The sequence below is a fragment of the Hypanus sabinus genome, chromosome 14, assembly GCF_030144855.1.
Source record: "Hypanus sabinus isolate sHypSab1 chromosome 14, sHypSab1.hap1, whole genome shotgun sequence".
Taxonomy (NCBI): Eukaryota; Metazoa; Chordata; class Chondrichthyes; order Myliobatiformes; family Dasyatidae; genus Hypanus; species Hypanus sabinus.
This window is the reverse complement of record NC_082719.1, coordinates 20,646,739-20,667,140: the sequence shown is the minus strand read 5'-3', so window position 1 is coordinate 20,667,140 and position 20,402 is coordinate 20,646,739. Positions and strand designations below refer to the sequence as shown.

Below are 20,402 nucleotides of genomic sequence, written 5' to 3'. Positions count from 1 at the left end.
TTCGTATGGCCAGATTTGGGAACAGCTTCTTTCCAACTGTGATAAGACTACTTAATGGATCCTGACCCAGATCCGGGCCATACTTTCCAAATATCCGGACCTGACTTGCACTACCTTACTTTCCCTTTTCTATTTTCTAACTATGATTTATAATTTAAATTTTTATTATATTTACTTCGATTTGTACTTAAGGGAGCGCGAAGTGCAGAATCAAATATTGCTGTGATGATTGTAGGCTGTAGTATCAATTGTTTTGTGACAATAAGGTAAAGTAAGGGGGCAAGTAGTTTTGAGGAAGTAGAGAACCTACCAGAGGCTACAGAAACAGATGAGAGAATGGACAAAGAAAGTGGCAGATGGAATACAGTGCCGAGAAGTGTATGGTCATGGACTTTGGTAGAAGAAATAAAAGGGTAGACTATTTTCAAAATGGAGAAAAAATTCAAAAATCTGATGTGCAAAGGGACTTGGGCGTGTTCGTGCAGGTTGAGTCAGTGGAAAGGAGGGCAAATGCAATGATAGCATTCATTTTGAGAGGACTAGAATATAAAAGCAATGATATAATGTTGAGTCTTTATAAGGCACTAGTGAAGCCTCCCTTGGAGTATTGTGAGCAGTTTTGGGCTCTTTATCTAAGAAAGGAATGCTGACATTGGAGAGGGCTCATAGGAGGTTCATGAAAATGATACCGGGATTGAAAGGCTTGTCATATGAGGAATGTTTGATGGCTATGGTCCTCGACTCACTGGAATTCAAAAGAATGAGGGCTGACCTCATTGAAACCTAATGAATGTTGAATGGCCCTGATAGAATGGATGTGGGGAGGATGTTTAGGTGGGAGAATCCAAGACCAGTGGACACAGCCTCAGTATAGAGAGGGGTGTCCTATTTAGAATGATGAGAAGGAATCTGTGGATTTCATTACCACAGGCTGTTCTGGAGGCCAAGTTATTGGGTATATTTAAGACAAAGGTTGATAGATTCTTGATTAATCAGGGCATGAAGGGATACAGGGAGAAGGCAGGATTTTGGGGCTGAGAGGGAAACTGGATCAGCCATGATGTAATAGTGGAGCATAATGTGCTAAATGGCCTAATTCTGATCTCATTTCTTATGAATATTGTCCTTTCAACTCTTTACATTTACTCTAACCATGCACAAAATAACAAATTGTGCAAGTGACTAAAAGAACATCAAACACCCCCTCGGGTGAGAAAGCAAACACATCGTGCAAACAACAAGAAGAAAGAACAGGCAAAAACACAGAATATAAAACTGAAAGAGTCTGAGTAAATCACGGTCCAATCCATAAATTGCAGACCCAGAACTTCGGTATCATCCTCCGACAGGATTGAGGGAGTGAAAGACTGTCAAACACAGGCACCTTCCTTCAGGAGCTGTGAGCAAAAGGCTGGTAGTTGGCTCTGAGCGCACGCTCGCCTTCCGTACTCACCTCAATGTTTCAATCCTTCTCAACTGTTTAATCGGCAAGATTGGCGAAAATGGCCACTCGCCTCCTGAAATCTTCTCAGAGACTCGAACTGTAGATCACAGACCTCAGCAGTACCAGAAACATATTTAGAATAAAAAGAAGACGGAAAAGAACTGTAAGAAACAGTATTGTGGACTATATGGAAGATGTTGCCTGAGGTAATGTTGTTCTGCTGTGCCATCTTGACCAGAGCCATGTCTTCTCCATTGTATGCAGGGTTAGAAATGCAAACAATATTGGATCACATAGCTGCTGTGATCTGTAGATAATTGTAAACCAAAAAACATAGATCTCTTTACTCTGTTGGTCTATTCTATGAAAAAAAGGTAGTCCTATTTACATTTAATTTACATTGTGTATACGACGATGAACTAATCTAATAGGAGGAAGCCTACTATACTTACTCCATCTTGGAAGCATTGACGGCAGGAATCACTTTTAAATGGTAGGCCATAAGGTATTGACACATTAAAGATAGAAACATAGAAAAGTACAGCACAGAAACAGGCCTTCAGCCCATTTAGCCCTTGCTGACACAATTTAAACTGCCTACTCCCATTGACCTGCACTAGGACCATAGCCCTCCATACCCCCACTATCCATGTACCTATTCAAGCTTTGCTTAAACGTTGAAATCAATCTGGCATGCACCACTTGTGCTGGCAGCTTATTCCACACTCTCACAACCCTCTGAGTGCAGAAGTTTCCTCTCATGTTCCCTTTAAACTTTTCACCTTTTACCTCTGGTTGTAGTCCCACCCAGCCTCAGTGGGAAAAGCCTGCTTGCATTTACCCTATCTATACCCTTCATAATTTTGTATACCTCTATCAAATCTCTTCTCAATCTTCTACTTTCTAAGGAATGAAGCCCTAACCTTTTCAATCTTTCCTTATAATTCCTGTCCTCCAGACCCAGCAACAAGCTTGTAATTTTCTCTGTATTTTTTCAACCTTAATTACATCTTTCCTGTAGGTAGGTGGCCAAAAACTGCATAAAATACTCCAAATTAGACTTCACCAACATCTTATACAACTTCAGTATAACATCCCATCTCCAGTACTTGATACTTTGATTTTGGAAGCTTCCTTTACAACCCTATTTACCTGTGCTGACGGTTTCAATGAATTATAGAGCTGTATTCCCAGATTCCTGTGATCTACTGCACTCCTCAATGCCCTACCATTCACTGTGTAAGACTTACCCTGCTTGGTCCTACCAAAGTGCAAAACTTCATGCTTATCTGCATTAAGTTCCATCTGTCATTTTTTTAGCCCATTTTCCACCTGATCTAGATCCTGCTGCAAGCCACGATAATCCTCTTTGCTGTCCACTATATCCTCAATCTTGGTGTCATCCACAAATTTGCAGATCCAGTTAACCAGATCATCATCCGGATTGTTGATATAGATGACAAACAGCAATGGATCCAGCACCAATCCCTGTGGCACTTCACTTGTCACAGGCCTCCTGTCAGAGGGGCAACCATCTACTGGCTTCTCCCACAATGTCTTAATCCATTCTTTTAACTCATCTTGAATACCAGGTGCCTGAACCTTCTTGACCAACCTCCCATGTGGGACACTGTTAAATGCCTTGCTAAAATCCATATAGAAACATCCACTGCCTTGCATTCATCCACCTTCCTGGTATCTTCCTCTAAATACTCTGTAAGATTGGTTAGACTTGACCTACCACACATGAAGCCATGCTGACAATCCTTAATTACTTCATGTCTATCCAAATAATTGCATATCCGGTCCCTTATAATACCTCCCAATAACTTTCCCACTTGATGTCAGACTCATCAGCCTATTACTTCCTGGTTTATGTTTAGAGCCTTTCTTAAACTGCAGAACAACACTGGCTATCCTCCAATACTCTGTAATCCCTCCTGTCACTAAGGATGATTTAAATATAATTAAAGGGCCCTGGCAAATTCTGCATTTGCCTCCCATAGGGTCTGAGGGAACACCTTTTCAGGCTTGGGGATTTATCCACCCTGATTTGCCTCCTGACAGCAAACGTCTCCTCCTCTGTAATGTGTATAGGGTCCATGAAGTTGATGCAGCTTTGCTTCACTTCTATAGACTATGTGTCTGTCGCCTGAGTAAATACAGATGCAAAACATGTATTTAAGATCTCCTTCATCTCTTTTGGCTCCACACATTGTTTACTATTCTGATCTTCCAGAGGACCACTTTTGTCCCTTGCAATCCTTTTGTTGTTAACATATCTGTAGAATCTCTTATCTTTCTCCTTCACTTTTCTGCTACAGGGCAACTTCATTGCCTTTGTTTAGCCCTTCTGATTTATTTTTAACTGTTGTCTGGTATTTCTTATACTCCATAAGCACCTCAACTGTCTATACTTGCTATGCATCACTTTTTTTCCTCTTAACCAGGGCCTCAATATCTATTAAAAACTGAGGTTACCTACACTTGTTATCTTTACCTTTTATTCAGACATGCACATACAAGCTCTGTACTCCCAAAATTTCACTTGGAAGTCCTCCCATTTTCCAAGTACACGTTTGCCAGAAAACAGCCTGTCCCATTCCACACTTGCCAGATTATTTCTGATACTATCAAAATCAGCCTTTCTCCAATTTAGAATCCCAACCTGTGGATCAGACCTATCTTTTAGCATTTTTACTTTGAAACTATAATAGCATTGTGATTACTAGATGCAAAGTGTTGCCCTATACAAACTCCTGTCACCTGCTGTGTCTCATTCCTAATAGCAAATCAGCTAAAGCACACTCACTCATTGGGACTTACTGATTAAGGAAACTTTCCTGAACACGTTTGACAAACTCTATCCCATGTAGTCGTTTTACAGTATGGGAGTCCCAGTCAATATGTGGAAAGTTAAAATATCTTGTGTTTCTTGGAACAATCTGCGATCTGCCTACAAACTTGCTCCTCTAAATCCCATGAACTGTTGGGTGGTCTGAAATATAGCCACATTAACGTGGTCATACCTTTCTTATTTCTCAGTTCCACCCAGAATGCCTCACTAGACATGTTCTCCAGTCAGTCCTGACTGAGCACTGCTGTGACATTTTCCCTGACTAGTAATGCCACTGCTCCTCCTTTACTCCCTCCCACTTGGTCATGTCTAAAACAATGGAACCCCAGAATGTTGAGCTGCCAGTGCAACCCCCCCCCCCCCCCGCATGTTTCAATAATAGCTACAACTCATAATTCCAGGTGTTGATCCATGCTTTGTGCCTGTGCTCATCTACCTTTCTTACAATTCTTCTTGTATTGAAATATTCACAGCTCAGGACACTGGACACCATGCTCAACCTTTTGATTCCTGACTTTGTCTGATGTCTTACCAACATTCTGGTCAAGATGACACCTGTGTACAACACTCCTTCAGTCAACATCCTCCAGATAGATCATGAATCCATATATTTCACTTCTCTTATCTCTTTTACGTCTGTTTATTGTCTTCGGTGTGATTCTGGAACTGTTGGAGCCTGTGATTTGCTCTTTGGAGATTGTTTGGGTGTTCCAGTGCTCTGCATTCTCCGAGAGAATTCTGAGAGGCAAAGGCAGTATGAGCAAACCTCAGGGCGGGCAGGCTGCTGTGAGCCAATAAAAGCTTCCATTGTGCACCGATTAAACTGGCAAGGAGGATTGAACATTGAGATGAACGCAGAAGGTGTGCACAAGCTGCCTGTTTTTTGATCACTGAGAGTTGCTGTGCTGCGTTTCCAGAGAGGCGAGAGCTTGCTGCTGTGCCCAGAGAATATTGCCCAGATTTTCTGTGCTTTGGATGTGGACTTATTTTTTTGTATTCTGTGTTTTTGCCTGATCTTTCTCAGGATTTGTTGTTTGGGGGGTTTGGGGGGGGGTTGGTGGATTTGGTGGTCAATGTGCCTGTTCCATTTTTGTTTGTTTTTTCATGCTGTAAGGGGATTTGGGGTTGGTGACCATGTTGCCTTTCTTTTCTTTCTTGGTTTAATGGCTAACTGGAGAAGAAAAATTTCAGAGTTGTATATTTGGTAATAAATGAACCCTTGAACATTGGAACATTTGTCTCCACGACCTCTCCACTAATTGTTCTGGCACTCTGATTCCCATCCCCTTGAAACTCTGGTTTAAACCCCACTGTGCAGCATTAGCAAATCTTCTCGCTAGAATATTTATTTGTTCCCCTTCCAGTTCAGGTGCAAATTGTATCTTCTGTACAGGTACCACCTTCTCTGCAAGGGAGCCCAATGATCCAAAAATGTGATGCTCTTCCTCCTACACCAACTCCTTAGCCACGTGTTAAATTGTATAATCAACCTTTTTCTGGCCTCACTAGTGCATGGCATAGGTCGCAATCCTGAGATTACAACTTGGAGGTTCTGCCTCTAACAGCATCTAACTCCCTGACCTCCCTTTGCAGAACCTTGTCACTCTTGTCATTGGTAACTACATGGACCACCCACCCACTTAAGAATGCTGAGGGCCCAACCGCTGTGACTTTCCTCTGCGAGGTCATTCCTGCCAACAGTATCCAAAGTGATATACCTGTTGTTGAGGGGATGATCACTGATAATGGTGAATGTCCTCATTGACATTGGCCTTTGTTGCGAAATGACCATGTCATAGGACAGGAGAGGAAGAAATTCATGCTTCAAGAGGTTCATTTATTGTCAAAGTATTCTAAAATGCTTTTTCTCCAGATAGCCACAAAACCAAGAAAGAAAAGAATGGCAGCAGGATCATCAACCCTCAAATCCCTCCTCCCCACTCCGAATAACAAACAAAAATGAAACTGGCACATCAACCCCCAAATTCCCCTCCCATGCACAAAAATGAGAAAGGTTGGATGAGAAACACAGAAAAAAACCATAAAACTGATAAAAAAAAGTTCACAGTCCAAGCCTACATCCAAAACACAGAAAACGTTCCCTCTCTGGCAGCAGACTGATCTCACCAGCGATTTAAAAAGGCAGTCTCCCCTCTCAGCAGCAGAATGATCTCACCAGTGATTTAAAAAGACAGTCTCTCTTTTCAGCAACAGAATGATTCTCCCAGTGATTTTGGAAAAAAAAGCAGGCAGTTCAATCTCCCTTGTCACTTTAATTGGTGAAGTGCCGTTGAACGTTGGCTCACAGTCTTCTCAACACGAGGTTTGTGCATGCTGCCTCTGCCTCCTGGAATCCTCTTGGAGACTACAGAGCGCTGAAACACCCAAATGATCTCCAAACTGTAGGTCGCATTCAAGATGAAAAACAAACATAAAAGACATAAAAGAAGTGAAATATATGGTTTCATGATCTATCCCAGAAGATGTCAACTGAAGAAGTGTTGTATACAGGTGGCATCTTGACCAGAAGATCAACCCATGTGGGGTGCTCATCCCAAAGATCACCTAAGAATTGCTAGCAGAAGTGCTGGGTGCAGGGTGGGTGTAACATTTCAGGGAAGTTTGGATAGGTACATGGGTGGGAGGGGTATGGAGGGCTATGGACCAGGGCGGGTCTATGGGATGGGAAGGATTAACAGTCTGGCACAGACTAGATTGGTGAAAGGGCCTGTTTCTGTGCTCTGGTGCTCTATGACCTTATTCATTTAATTTTTGAAAAAAATGATGAAGTACTTTGTCTCTGTGCTCGTACAGATCTGCATTCACTAGCTTAATTAGTATCTTGGGAGGAATATTTGGTGACTTTTTGCATTAAACAGAAACTACATCCTTGTGATGGAAATTTCACCTACGGTAATATTAAAAGATCAGAGATTTTTTTTTGCTCATAAGTACACTGTGTCTGATAGAAAGCCCAATTTAACAGCTAAACATTGCTTCGTGCCTGAATTTATTAGAGAGAGATTGCAACATTATCCAGTGTTTCAAAGAGACCTTGAAAATTTTATGGGCCAAGATAAAAACCATTTTCTTGCTGTTCAATATGAAATGATTGTCTGTTTCTTAGGCCTGCCTTGGCCCATTTTCTAATTTTACTGCTAGCCTGTTCCAAATCAAGTGATTCCCAGTGATCAAGTGCACTATTGATCATTATTTACTTGAATATCTTCTCTTCTGCCAGTTTTTATGACCCATAACTATCCTAGTTTTAAATCAATATCCTGGTTTTATTATTGTTAGCTCCTTTTTGTGTGTTTCTCAGCTTGATTATATTTTTCCTTTAGTGAAGGCTCCAAAATTATACCTGGTATGTTATAGAGGAGATCGATACTGGTTGAACTGTTAATGTCCACATTTTGTCCCTTATGTGAACTTAACATTCCAGTAAAAGAAGAAGAGTACTGGGGGGGGGGGGGGAGTCAATGTGTCAAGCAGTAGGTGTATCTTGACATTTTGGGTGCAGTGTCTCACTCAACTTGAAACCTAAACATCCAGCTGTTGCCTCCACAGATTTTTGTTTGACATGCTGAGCTTTCCAAGTTTTTTTTTGTAGTTGTTCCATTTTCCATAATCTATAGTCTCTTTTGTCTTAATGTTTCAATTTTTTTCTTACAATTTGCCAGTTATTGGTTCAGGAATTTTTTTATCATCACCCCAGATGTCATTCCTGATCATCTCTAGAAAATGTGCTGAAATACGCTTTATGCATATTTCAATTTTTTAACTTAAGCTACATCTGTCACTTATTTCCCCTTCCAACCTAAACACAGTTCTCCTGTACTTTGTAGCTACCTTTTACAATGTTAACCATCTCCTTTTTATCTTAGTGTCATAAGCTTTGACATCTTGATATTCTTCCAGATAATTTCTGATTGCATTTTATTATGTATGCCAATACTACATTGAATGAAGATGATCAGAGAAGCAACACTAAATATGAAGCCAATATCAGTATGATAACTTCCTAGGTCTGCCGGCAGATAAGCAGGCAAAGTTTCCATTTCTGTTTGAAACAAGTTGCAACCCACATCTTGATAAATAAAATGGATGCCAAGCATCTCTAAGGATATATGATATCAAAATCAGTGTTGGCAAAGGTTCCAGGAAATTTGGGGAGGGCTGGTTATTATAGACTATGATTTTATTAGTGTAAATTTTAAAAATTGAGAGTTTTCTTGACCAGATTAATTACAGGTTAGTTGTTGGTATATTTCTTACAGATGTTACTCTGTAATCTGTTCAGTAGTTGAAAATTGTGTCAAGTTACATAAGTCTTCATGGAAATGTGGAAGGTTTTGGTGTCTTCCGAGCAAACCAGTTTCTCCCAGGCATGGGTGTATTGATAGGCATTCCATTGTAATACAGAGTGCTTGGATAAATAAGCAGAGGGTACACAGAACTTTACAAGACAGAAGGAAAAAGGATATCAGCAGGAGGCCATTTCTGCTTTGAATGTTAGGGGAGCATCTGTGATGCCATATGTAGTGACTTGTAGTAAAAATGAACAGGTCATTAATGACATCCTCCACCTCCAGCAGCTTTAACTGCAGTTTAAATCAGAGCAGAAATTGTATTTCTTGAAAGAGCCTGGAATACAGACAGCGAACATGAAACTTAACTTTCACTACATATTAACTGATCGAGTGCCATTGAGTGCACATTCCCTTATGGAACTTTACATGACAATTCTACCTTGAACTTCAACAGAAATGGATCCAATCCCTCAGCATCCTGTTAATGTAAAGCAACATCTAGCACACTGTGCATGTCACTAACAAGCATTCTTGGGTAATCTTATAATTTTATTTTGCAGCAGTCTGCTGTGTAACTTCTATTTTAGCTCACTCAGCAAATCAATGAGAGACTACTAGGTGATGATGATGTGTAAGTCACCAGCATGTGTAGACTATGATGGTGTTTAAATGCAAAGGGTACAGGGATAGACCATTGCCATTCTGAAAAGACACTTTTGATACAATAAGTGCTTTACAGAAGTCTTTTAGCACTCCGTGGTGTCAAAGTTCAAAGAACATTTATTATCAAAGTATGTATACTTCATACAACCTTGAGATTTGTCTCCTTACTGGCAGCATCAAAACGAAGAAAGCCAATGGAACCCATTTTCTTTTGGGGAAAAGAAAGACTGTCAAACACCTAGTGTGCAGAGAATGTGTCAGGGTTGTAGTAGTTTGCTATTTGAGCTGAGGACCCAGAAATGTCAGTGATTGTCATGCAGTCTGTTTGGATGATGTCCTTGCTATGGTTTAACAACTGGCTCGTGCATCCTGCTAAAGCCGCTGCAGCAATGCTGTGCGAATGATTAAGAAGTGAATGATTATATAGGCTGAAGGAAAGTTGATGTAGATTGGAGGTAAGTGAAGCAGATGTGTCAGCGACTGGTCATATAATTGGTAAGAATTTGGTATTTGTTGATCGTAACCATTCACATCAAATTATTGAATATCTTGCTTTGCTGCATTCAGGTTCTGGGTCTTGGCTACTGTCTTTGGCTCCATCAGCTATTTTTATCAGCTGTCTTCTGAGCATACATCTGGAAGGCATCAATATATCTCTGCCATTCTCCCTTCACCATCAAACTGTTCAGTACAGCATCTGAAGAATTTGCAGCCTAGACTTGCCCTAGTTTTGCCATTCATATAGTTTTCCAGGTCAGGCTAGGTTGCAGAACTCAGCAATTCCACTACAATGTAAGAGGTACAGGATAGCTTTAACTAGGACTCCCCATTTAATTTATTGGCACCTAATCAATCTAACTAGGAAGTGTTGACTTGAAATTATTCAGGAGCAACTCATAGGAAGTTGGTGTGTTGCCTGAAAATCAATGGTTGTGTTTTAGAATCAAATTTAATTGAAATCTGAATAAATTAAATTCTGCACTGTAAAAATTAATTTTCTATGTTAATTTTCACTTATAAAAGTTAAAATTATGACATCACATGCTTAAAAGAATCATACAATAGGACTAGCCCTGAAGTTTTCTGTGTATCTATTTTATAGGCACCAAAAGTTCATAGATTTATCAATGAAATAGTTATGCGTATATCAGTGAAGAGTAGGTGTACTGCAGCTTATGGAAAATTGGACCTTGCTTTCAAATTTTACGTTTTTAATATACTGTTTGTTTGTATGATAGCTTGAGATTTCTGTCAGCTTTCTTTTTAAAACAGCAAGCACTGTCATCTCCATTAGTCTTGCCAGAAAATCTAATCCAGTATACTCAAACAACAACACACACAAAATGCTGGTAGAACACAGCAGGCCAGGCAGCATTTTTTAGGGAGAAGCGCTGTCGACGTTTTGGGCCGAGACCCTTCGTCAGGACAGTTTTAGCTTTCTGTGCCTGGGAACTTCTGTGTTTGAAGCATAATCTATATATCTCTAAATCGCTCTCTCCTTATCCAGGATTTTAACAATTAGCCTAGGATCTTTGTCTCCCACTTGCGTGTGCAACAATGTTTTTATTAATTTGCATATGTATTTAATTTTATGTACTACATTTGCTGAGTAGATTTTCTCTGCTCTTTCTGTGTGAAGGATGAGTTTACTACTGCAAATGATCTGTAACGATTTACCAAGTTACTTGTTAATTGCTTTTTATATCATATTAACATAGTAACATTTTCTAATGGAGCATTTCTAATGAATTAAAACATGAATTCTAGACTGATAGGATGAAAGGTCTGCACTCTGTTAACTACAAAGGCTATCCCTGAAATACATTTGCAAGAAAACATTTGTGAACCCTTTGCAGTTACCTGGTTTTCTGCATAATTTACTCATAAAATATGGACTGATCTTTGTATTTAACAAACATTTTGTACATCTTAATATTTAATTTTAGAGGACGGAGAATATTTAATTTGGGATTGAAATTCACCATATAGTCTTAGTTTATTCCCTATTGATTGGTTGTAATCTCTGCCAAGTACAAAATAAATAAATAAATAAATAAATACACTTGTAATTGCAATAATTCTGTATCACTGTTTCCAGCTGGAACATTATGAAAATATTATATTTCTTCTTTAGCATTTGGGAATTCCAGTGAATGTTAATTAGCTATTTGCTTGGCTAGCAAAATGCCTTCCAGTTGTGGATTCGTATAGTGTCCTGTTTTATCTGTGAATATTGAAAAGATAATTTATTTGCTGCCTTTTGTACTTTTTCCACTAGGCAGAAAAAATAGCCTCTCAGATGATCACTGAGGGGCGGATGAATGGATTTATTGATCAAATTGATGGAATCGTTCATTTTGAAAGTAAGTGGTTCTGTATGCACATTCTGTCTGAAAAACTTCCTTTTGATGTTAGTATTTTTATAATTCTGAACATTGAAACAATGAGATGCTGTGACAGCTTAGTAACAATACATCAGTGCATTGTAGAGATTTGTGCCTGTTAATCTGACAAAGTCATCTTGGTGTTATGAAGAAGAAATCATGTTGAGCAATGTCTAAATTGAGAGACTTTCTTGAAACATAAAATCAAGAGATATAGGAACAGAATTAGGCCATTCAGCCTATCAAGTCTTCTCTGCCATTCCATCATGGCTGATCCCAGATCCCACTCAACTCCATACATCTGCCTTCTCTCCATATCTTCTGATGCTCTGGCCAATCAGGAAACGATCAACTTCCACCTTAAAAATACACATGGACTTGGCTTCCACCACAGCCTAAATGGCAGAGCATTCCACAGATTCACTACTCTCTGGCTAAAAAATATTTCTCCTTACTTCTGTTATAAAGGGTTGACCCTCAATTTTGAGGCTGTGCCCTCGGGTTTTGGAACTCCCACCAGAAGAAACATCTCCACTTCTACCCTATCTAGTCCTTTCAACATTCGGTAGGCTTCAATGGAATTTCCCCCCCCCCCCCGCGGCATTCTTCTAAATTCCAGTGAGTACAGACCCAAAACTGCCAAATACTCCTCATATGTTAACCCCTTAATTCCCAGAATCATCCTCATGTACCTCCTCTGGGTTCTCTCTGATGACAACACATCCTTTCTGAGATATGGGGCCCAAAACTGTGGACAATACTCCAAGTATGGCCTGATTTCTATCTTATAAAGGCTCAGCATTATCTCCTTGATTTTATATTCTGTTGCTCTAGAAATAAATGCCAACATTGCATTTGCCGTCAACCTGTAAATTAACCTGGGAGTCTTGCACAAGAACTCCTAAGTCCCTCTGCATATCTGTTGTTTGAACCTTCTCCCCATTTAGATAATAGTCCACACTATTTTTCCTTTTACCAAAATGCATTATCATACATTTTCCAATACTGTATTCCATCTGCCACATTTTTGCCCATTCTTCCAATTTGTCTAAGTCCTGCTACAATTGCATTGCTTCCTCAGCACTACCTACCCCTCCATCTATCTTCATATCATTAGCATTTTTGCCACAAAACAATCAATTCCATTATCTAAATCATTGACAAACAATGTGAAAACAAGCGGTCCTAATACTGACCCCTGAGGAACACCACTAGTCACTGGCAGCCAACCAGAAAAGGCTCCTTTTATTCCCACTCGCTGCCTCCTGCCTGTCAGCCATTCCATTATCCATGCCATTATCTTTCCTGTAACGCCTTTAGATTTTATCTTGTTAAGCAGCCTCATGTGAGGCACATTATTAAATGTCTTCTGAAAATCTTAAGTAATTGACATCTACTGCATCTCTTTTGTCCACTCTGCCTGTTACTTCCTCGAAAAACTCTAACAGATTTGTCAGACAAGATTTCCCTTCGCAGAAATCATGCTGGCTTTGACTTATTTTATCATCAATCTCCAAGTACCTCAAAACCTCATCCTTAATAATAGACTCCAACACTTTACTGAGGTTATGCTAACCTCAACACTGAGGTTAGGCTAACTGGCCTATAATTTCTTTTGCCTTCTTCCCTTTAAAAAGTGGAGTGACATTTGCAATCTTCCAGTCCTCTGGGACCATGCCAGAATCAAGTGATTCTTGAAAGATCATGACCAATACATACATTATCTCTTCAGCAATTTTTCAGACCTCTGGGATGTAGTCTATCTGGCCCAGGTGACTTATCCACCTTAAGACCTTTGAGTTTGGCTAGCAATTTTTTCTTTGTAGTAGCAATAGCACTCACTCTTGCTTCCTGACACTCCAGGACCTCTGGCACACTGTGAGTGTCTTCCATAGTGAACACTGATGTAAAGTACCCATCTGCCATTTATTTGTCCCCATTACTAGTTCATCAGCATCATTTTTCCTGTGGCCCAATATCAATTGTAAACTCCCTTTTGCTCTTCATATAACTGAAAATATTATTGGCTAGTCTGCCCTCATATTTCATCGTTTTCCTTCTTATAGCTTTTTTAGTTGCCATTTGTTGGATTTTAAAAGCTTCCCAATTATCCTACTTCCCACTCACTTTTGCTACTTTGTATGCCCTTTCCTTGGCTTTTATGCAGTCCTTAACTTCCTTTGTCAGCCACGGTTGCCAACTCCTGCTATTTGAGAATTTCTTCTTTGTGCGACATATCTATCCTGTGCCTTGTGAACTATTCCCAGAAACTTCAGTCATCTTTGCTCTGCCGTCATCCCCACCAGTATTCTCCTCCAATCCATCTCGGCAAGCTCCTCTCTCATATCTATGTAATTCCCTTTATTCCATTGCAATAGGGATACATAAGACTTCTGCTTCTCCCTCTCATATTGCAATATGAACTCAATGATATTATGATCACTGTCTCCTAAGGGTTCCTTTACAGTAAGTTCCCTAATAAGATTTGGGTTATTACACAACACCCAATCTAAGATGGCCTTTCCCCAAGTAGGCTGAAGCACAAGCTGCTCTAAAAAGCCAGCTCATAGGCATTCAACAAATTTTCTCTCTTGCGATCTGACACAAACCTGATTTTCCCAATCCCCTTGGATATTGTAGTCCCCCATTAGCATTGTGTCATTATCTTTATTACATGCCTTTTCCGGATCCCTTTGCAATTGCAACCCCACATATTGCCTACTATTTGGAGATCTATACAGGTGTCCCCCACTTTACGCCATTTCGCTTTTACAAAAGACCTACTTTAGTAACCTGTTTTCACATTACAAAGAGGATTTTCGCCTTTACAAAAAAAGTTCCTCATATAATTTTTCCCATATAATTTTATGGTTCTTTGCTTTACACTATTTTGGCTTAAGAAAGGTTTCATAGGAATGCTCTACCTTTGTAAAGGGGGGGGGCACCTGTATATGATTCTCATAATGTTTTTTTTTACCTTTGCAATTTGTTAACTCCACCCACAAAGATTCAACATTCTCTGACCCTATGTCTCCTCTTTCTAATGATGTAATTCCATCCCTTACCAACAGAGTCATACCACTGCCCATGCTTTCCTGCCTGTCTTTTTAATACAAGTATATCCTTTGATGTTAAGCTCCCAACTTCTTTCAGCCACAACTCAGTGATGCCCACATCTTCATACTGACCAATCTGTAATTGCACCACAAGTTTGTCCACCTTACTCCGAATACTAAGTGCATTTAAATACACATCTTCAGTCCTGCATTCTTTGCCCTTTTGAATTTTGCCTCTTTGGTACAAATTAACTCTTAGCTTTGTCGGTATTTGTACCCAATCATTGGCTTGTCCTTCCTTACATTCATGTTATACCCCTCATCTACTTATAAACTTGCTGGCTCACCTTCAGCTCTGATGTACTGGTTCCCATCCCCCTGCAATATTAATTTAACCCACTCCAGACAGCTCTAGTAAATCTACCCATAAGAATATTGGTCCCTTGATATCAACATTGAAGATTCTAAGAGGATTGACAGGATCTATGCAGAGATGATTTTTTTCCTCTTGTGGGAGAATCTGGAGCTATAGGTCACTGACCTCATTAAAACCTGTGTGGATGAGTTTGTGCCTATGGGAACATACCGTACAGACCCAAATCCAAAGCAATGGAGGAACCAGGAGATTTGTAGTCTGCTGAAGGCTAGAACTGTGGCATTCAAGTCTGGTGATCGAGGACTGTACAAGAAGGCCAGGTACAACTTATGGAGGGCTATCTCAAGAGCAAAAGAACAATTCTGATTGAGGTTAGAGGCAAAATTGGATGCATGTGAACTCTGGCTGGGTTTGTAGGCCATTACTTCCTACAAAGCGAAACTGAACATCATGAATGGCAGAGATGCTTCACTCCCAGACGAGTTTAATGCCCTTTATGGTGGCTTTGAAAGGGAAAATAAAACTACAGAAATGAGGATATCTGTAGCACCCAGTGACCCTGTGATCTCTTTCTCAGAGGCTAGTCAGAACGTTTTTCATGTGGGTGAACCCTGATAGGCACCAATGGTGAACCTGGTAAGGCTCTGAAAACCTGTGCCAATCAACTGGCAGGTGTGTTCAAAGACATTTTCAATCTGTCATTGTTACAGTCAAAAGTTCCCACCTGCTTCAAAAGGGCAACAATCATACCAGTGCCCAAGAAGAGCAGAGTGAGCTGTCTACTATTGTCCAGTAGCACTCACATCTGTGTGAGGAGTGCTTTGAGAGGTTAGTTAAGGCTAGAATCAACGCCTCTCTCGGCAAGGATCTGGACCCACTGCAATTTGCCTATCACCACAATAGAACTCATTTGTTCTTCAAGCAGCCTTGGATTACTGGACAATACTAATACTTATGCCAGGCTGCTGTTTACTGACTACAGTTTAGCATTTAACAAAGTCACTCCTACAGTTCTAATCAAAAAGCTCCAGAACTTGGGCCTCTCTACCTCCCTCTACAACTGGAAATAACATATGCAGCTTGCTGATAATCAATACTGGTGCAACTCAAGGATGTATGTTTAGCCCACTGCTTTACTTTCCCTACATACATGACTGTGTAACTAGGCACAGCTCGAATGTCATCTATAAATTTGCTGATGATGCAACTGGCAGAATTTCAGAGAGTGACGAGAGGGTGTACAGGAGTGAGATGTACCAGCTGGTAGAGTGGTGTCGCAGCAACAACCTTGCACTGAACATCAGGAAGACCAAAGAGCTGATTGTGGACTTCAGAAGGAGTAAGGCGAGTGAATAAACACCAGTCCTCATCAAGGGATCTGAAGTGGAAACAGTGAGCAATTTCAAGTTCCTGGGTGTCAACATCTCTGATGATCTGTCCTGGGTCCAACATATCGATGCAGTTACAAAGAAGGCACAGCCTTGGCTATATTCATTAGGAGTTTGAGGAGCCTTGGTATGTCACCAAAGACACACTCAGATTTCTACATATGTGCCTTAGAGAGCAGTCTAACTGGTTGTGTCACCATCTGGTTAAGGGGAGGGGCACTGCACAGGATCAAAATAAACTGTAGAAAGTTATAAAAGCAGTCAGCTCCATCATGGGCACTAGCCTCACTAGCATCCAGGACATCTTCAAGGAGTGATGCTTCAAAAAGGCGGCGTCCCATCATTGACCCCCATCACCCAGGACATGCCCTCTTCTCATTGCTACCATTGGAAAGGAGATAGAGGAGCCTGAAGACACACACTCAACAAGTCAGGAACAACTTCTTCCTCTCTTCCATCAGTTTTCTGAATAGACATTGAACCCATGCACTACTTTTTTTTTTCTTTTTGCAGTACTTATTTGATTTAACTTAAAATGTGTGCTGTAATTTACAGCTTTTATTATGTATTACTGCTGCATAACATCTTTCACGACATATGCCAATGAAATTAATTCTGATTCGAAAATAAGGTCTGGACTCTTGCCCAGATCCAGCACATTTCATTTTAAATGATCTTCATATTGCCTTTCTCTGCTGCTTGCAATTGCTTGTGCTTTGGTTCATTGGTATTGACCGTGAGTACTTATTCAAAAAGCATTCTACATCTGTGAAACTAGACAATAAGCAAAGCAGGTTGTCATCTCAGAGGCTTTTCCCCTTGATTTCTATAGCACAGGAGAGCTGGTTAGTAAAGAAAGCCTAATTAATATTCAGGTTAATAGCTCACTCAGCACCAATCAGAAACAAAAGAAATATATCTCTCTTTGTCTGGATCAACTCAACACTGCCGAACAACAGTGGCTCAATTAACTGAGCCTTCAAAAGAGCCCCTCATCCATGTCATTAATCTCAATTTAAAAGTTTGATTAATCCAGGCATTCAATCTACATAACTAAGAGACTGTTTCATCTTAATGCAATGGGATTCTTCAGAGTGGTTTGCTGAATGAATGCTTGAACAATTTTACCATGACCATGAACTCATTTCAATGAGGTCAACAGGATTTTAGACCGTGGGAGACAAGTTACTATTAGGTTAGTTTTACTTTTAGTACAGTGGTCAGAGAAACAAGGTGGTGTAAAGCTGAGTAATAGGCTGCAAAATACATCCATCACTTCATCTCAGCACGGATAGATGGTGGCTGTCCACTGAACCACCAGCTAGAATCCTAGATCTGACCAACAAGTAGAACCAAGTTCCAGGTGTAACCCAAGCAGAGCTTCATTGAGCCAGGTGTTAATCAGGAAGTGCTAACTGAGAGTACTATCAAACATTCAGCATACTGATGTGCTCATTGGCTGAGTTGGATGTGCCTTTTTGTGTGTGTGTGTGTGTGTGTGTGTAGATTTATTCATGCAGGGTGTTTTATTTGGAAGTAGTACAGTGAGGTACAAATGCTAAAATTGCAACTAGCACTGCTATTAGGTGAAAAGATTGTAAATATCAGAAAATATTATTTGAAATATAGTCCTCTCTAATAGAATATAGAGGAATATAGACAAATTTGGGTGGGTGGAAGATTACAATTAGAGTGACTTCTGTGTAAAATTGTTATCTGAATTTTAAATGAATGGACAGTATTAAGAAATTGTATAGATATTTAAATTGGCTTACTGAAGGTGAGTTATTGTTCATCTGAGCCACACTATCATTCTCTGAGAACACTGGATTGTTTTAATGAATCTGTTTTCTGTGTGTTTTATTCCTTTAGTTGCTGGTGGGTGCTAGGTAAACTTCATTTCAACAGTGACAAGTGAATTGCATAAAAGTAAACCTTATCAATTTCCTTTTGCCTTTTATCCTATAATTTTCATCCTTTGCCAGTTTAATTCTCAGGTGATGTCCTCCATTTAAATGATGGCAAAAATGAATAGCTCAATGACAATTATGTGAAAGTCTGGGGTCTCCCTTCCTAATGAGAAATATACTTACTTGCAATAGAGGGCACAGAGCAAGGGTTCACCAGATTAATTCCTACGACTGCAAAGTTTTTCATATGAGAAGCAGAGTGAGTATATACTGAATATAGGAAAATATCAGAACTCATTGAAACATAGGATATACTTATGAAGCTTGATGATGGGTGTGGTGTTACGGTTTCCATTGGCTGAGCACCTAGAATCAGAGGTCAGTTTCAGAATAAGGGGTTGATCATTAAGGACTGAGAAAGTTTCTCATCCAGAGTGGTTAATCTTTGGAATTCTCCATCCAGGAAAACTGGAGGTTTAGTCACTAAGTATATTCAGGATAGAGATCAATACATTTTTGGACCCTAATGAAATCAGTGGATGTGGAGTTAGTATAAGAAAGTGGTACAGAGACAGAGATCTGTGATCTTGCTGAATGGCAGAGCAGGATGAAAGGGCCAAGTAGCCCAGAGCTCAAAGGATGTTTTCTGTCACTGGAGTACTAGCAAGACTAAAACATTTGTCTTATTCTTCCAGCTCGTGAAGCTTTGCCTACATGGGACAAACAAATCCAGTCCCTTTGTTTCCAAGTGAACAATCTCCTGGAGAAGATCAGCCAGGCTGCCCCTGAGTGGACGGCACAGGCAATGGAAGCTCAGATGTCACAGTAACAGCCTCACCCAAATGCATGAAGTTGTAGCCACCACCATAATTCAGTTGACCGCCTCCCTCACCTCCCTATTTAAAAGACTGAATCTAATTTTTCCAGAACTAACTTTGCAATTGAAGTTATGTGGATTTTTTTTGCAGAATAGGAAGATATACATTTCTGCATTACACATGGAAGTATTTGCTTCAGTAATTCTGGATCCATTCATGGGGGTTATCTTTGAATGAGGCAATTGAGATTTGTTCAGTGAATTTGGTTGCTGTTTATTGAATTCAGAAGACTGTCACTCAGTTTGCTATAAACAGTCTGGTTTAATTGAAAAACTGAAGAACTTCATCTTTGATGCATTATTAAAGGAATTGATCCAGATTGTTTGGGAGTTTTTTGCTGAAATCGGAAGACAACAACAGATGGAATCTGTGCTAATACAAGTTGTTATTCAAGAAAATAAACTCATCCTAAAGCAGATATTGACATGGACTATATTACTTTGAGAATATCCTCTTTTCATGTAATTAACTGTTTATTATGTAATAACTTTGCTATAACAAAAAACTGGGATTTACATATCTCATTAAAAAAATAAAATCAGTGATTGATTTTGGTTTTCAAAAGTGAGTGATGCTCATATTTAAATGTCAGTTTTACATGCTGCTGCCTTGCAAAGTTTTATTCATGGTAGATAGTTGTAAATCCTCCTGAATAAAGAAACCTTATATTCTATACATCAGTAATATATCCTGATGCCACTTTCTGCTCCAACGTATTTATAAGCTTTGGTTTGAAGGACATAATTCAATGAATAACATATGTTTGTACTGAAGAACTCAATGTCGGCTTCATTCATAACTTTATTCAGTTTACCATTAACAATACATCTTCTCTCGTGTCACTTAAATAGTTCCCTTTAAACAATTACGATGCATAACAATGTAATTTTGCAGATAAGTCAACAAGCACTAGATCCTTTTACAAATCAACGTTGTTAATAACATTACAAGCTAGAGTATTGATTTAAATTTTGTAGCTTGAAAGGTAATGATAACAAAATCTCAGGGCCCACTTTGTTAGAACAAAATCCCCTAAAAAATTAACGTAATTTGTGTAAGGATCAGTTGATTTCTCATAGCTTTTGTGCTATTATCTTCAGATATTATTATAACCTCTTATACCACTTAAAACA

At 39.6% G+C, this 20,402-nt stretch overlaps 1 protein-coding gene across 1 annotated transcript in view; it reads left to right on the top strand.

The window, feature by feature from the left end:
• Positions 1–19,934, top strand: part of cops4 (COP9 constitutive photomorphogenic homolog subunit 4 (Arabidopsis)) — a 57,713-nt gene extending 37,779 nt beyond the window's left edge. The window contains exons 9-10 of the mRNA XM_059988850.1: positions 11,556–11,640; positions 19,087–19,934. Of these exons, the coding sequence (XP_059844833.1) occupies positions 11,556–11,640; positions 19,087–19,220 (219 nt within the window). The 3' untranslated portion in view covers positions 19,221–19,934. The remainder of the gene's footprint in view (positions 1–11,555; positions 11,641–19,086) is intronic.
• The last annotated feature ends 468 nt before the right edge of the window (positions 19,935–20,402 follow it).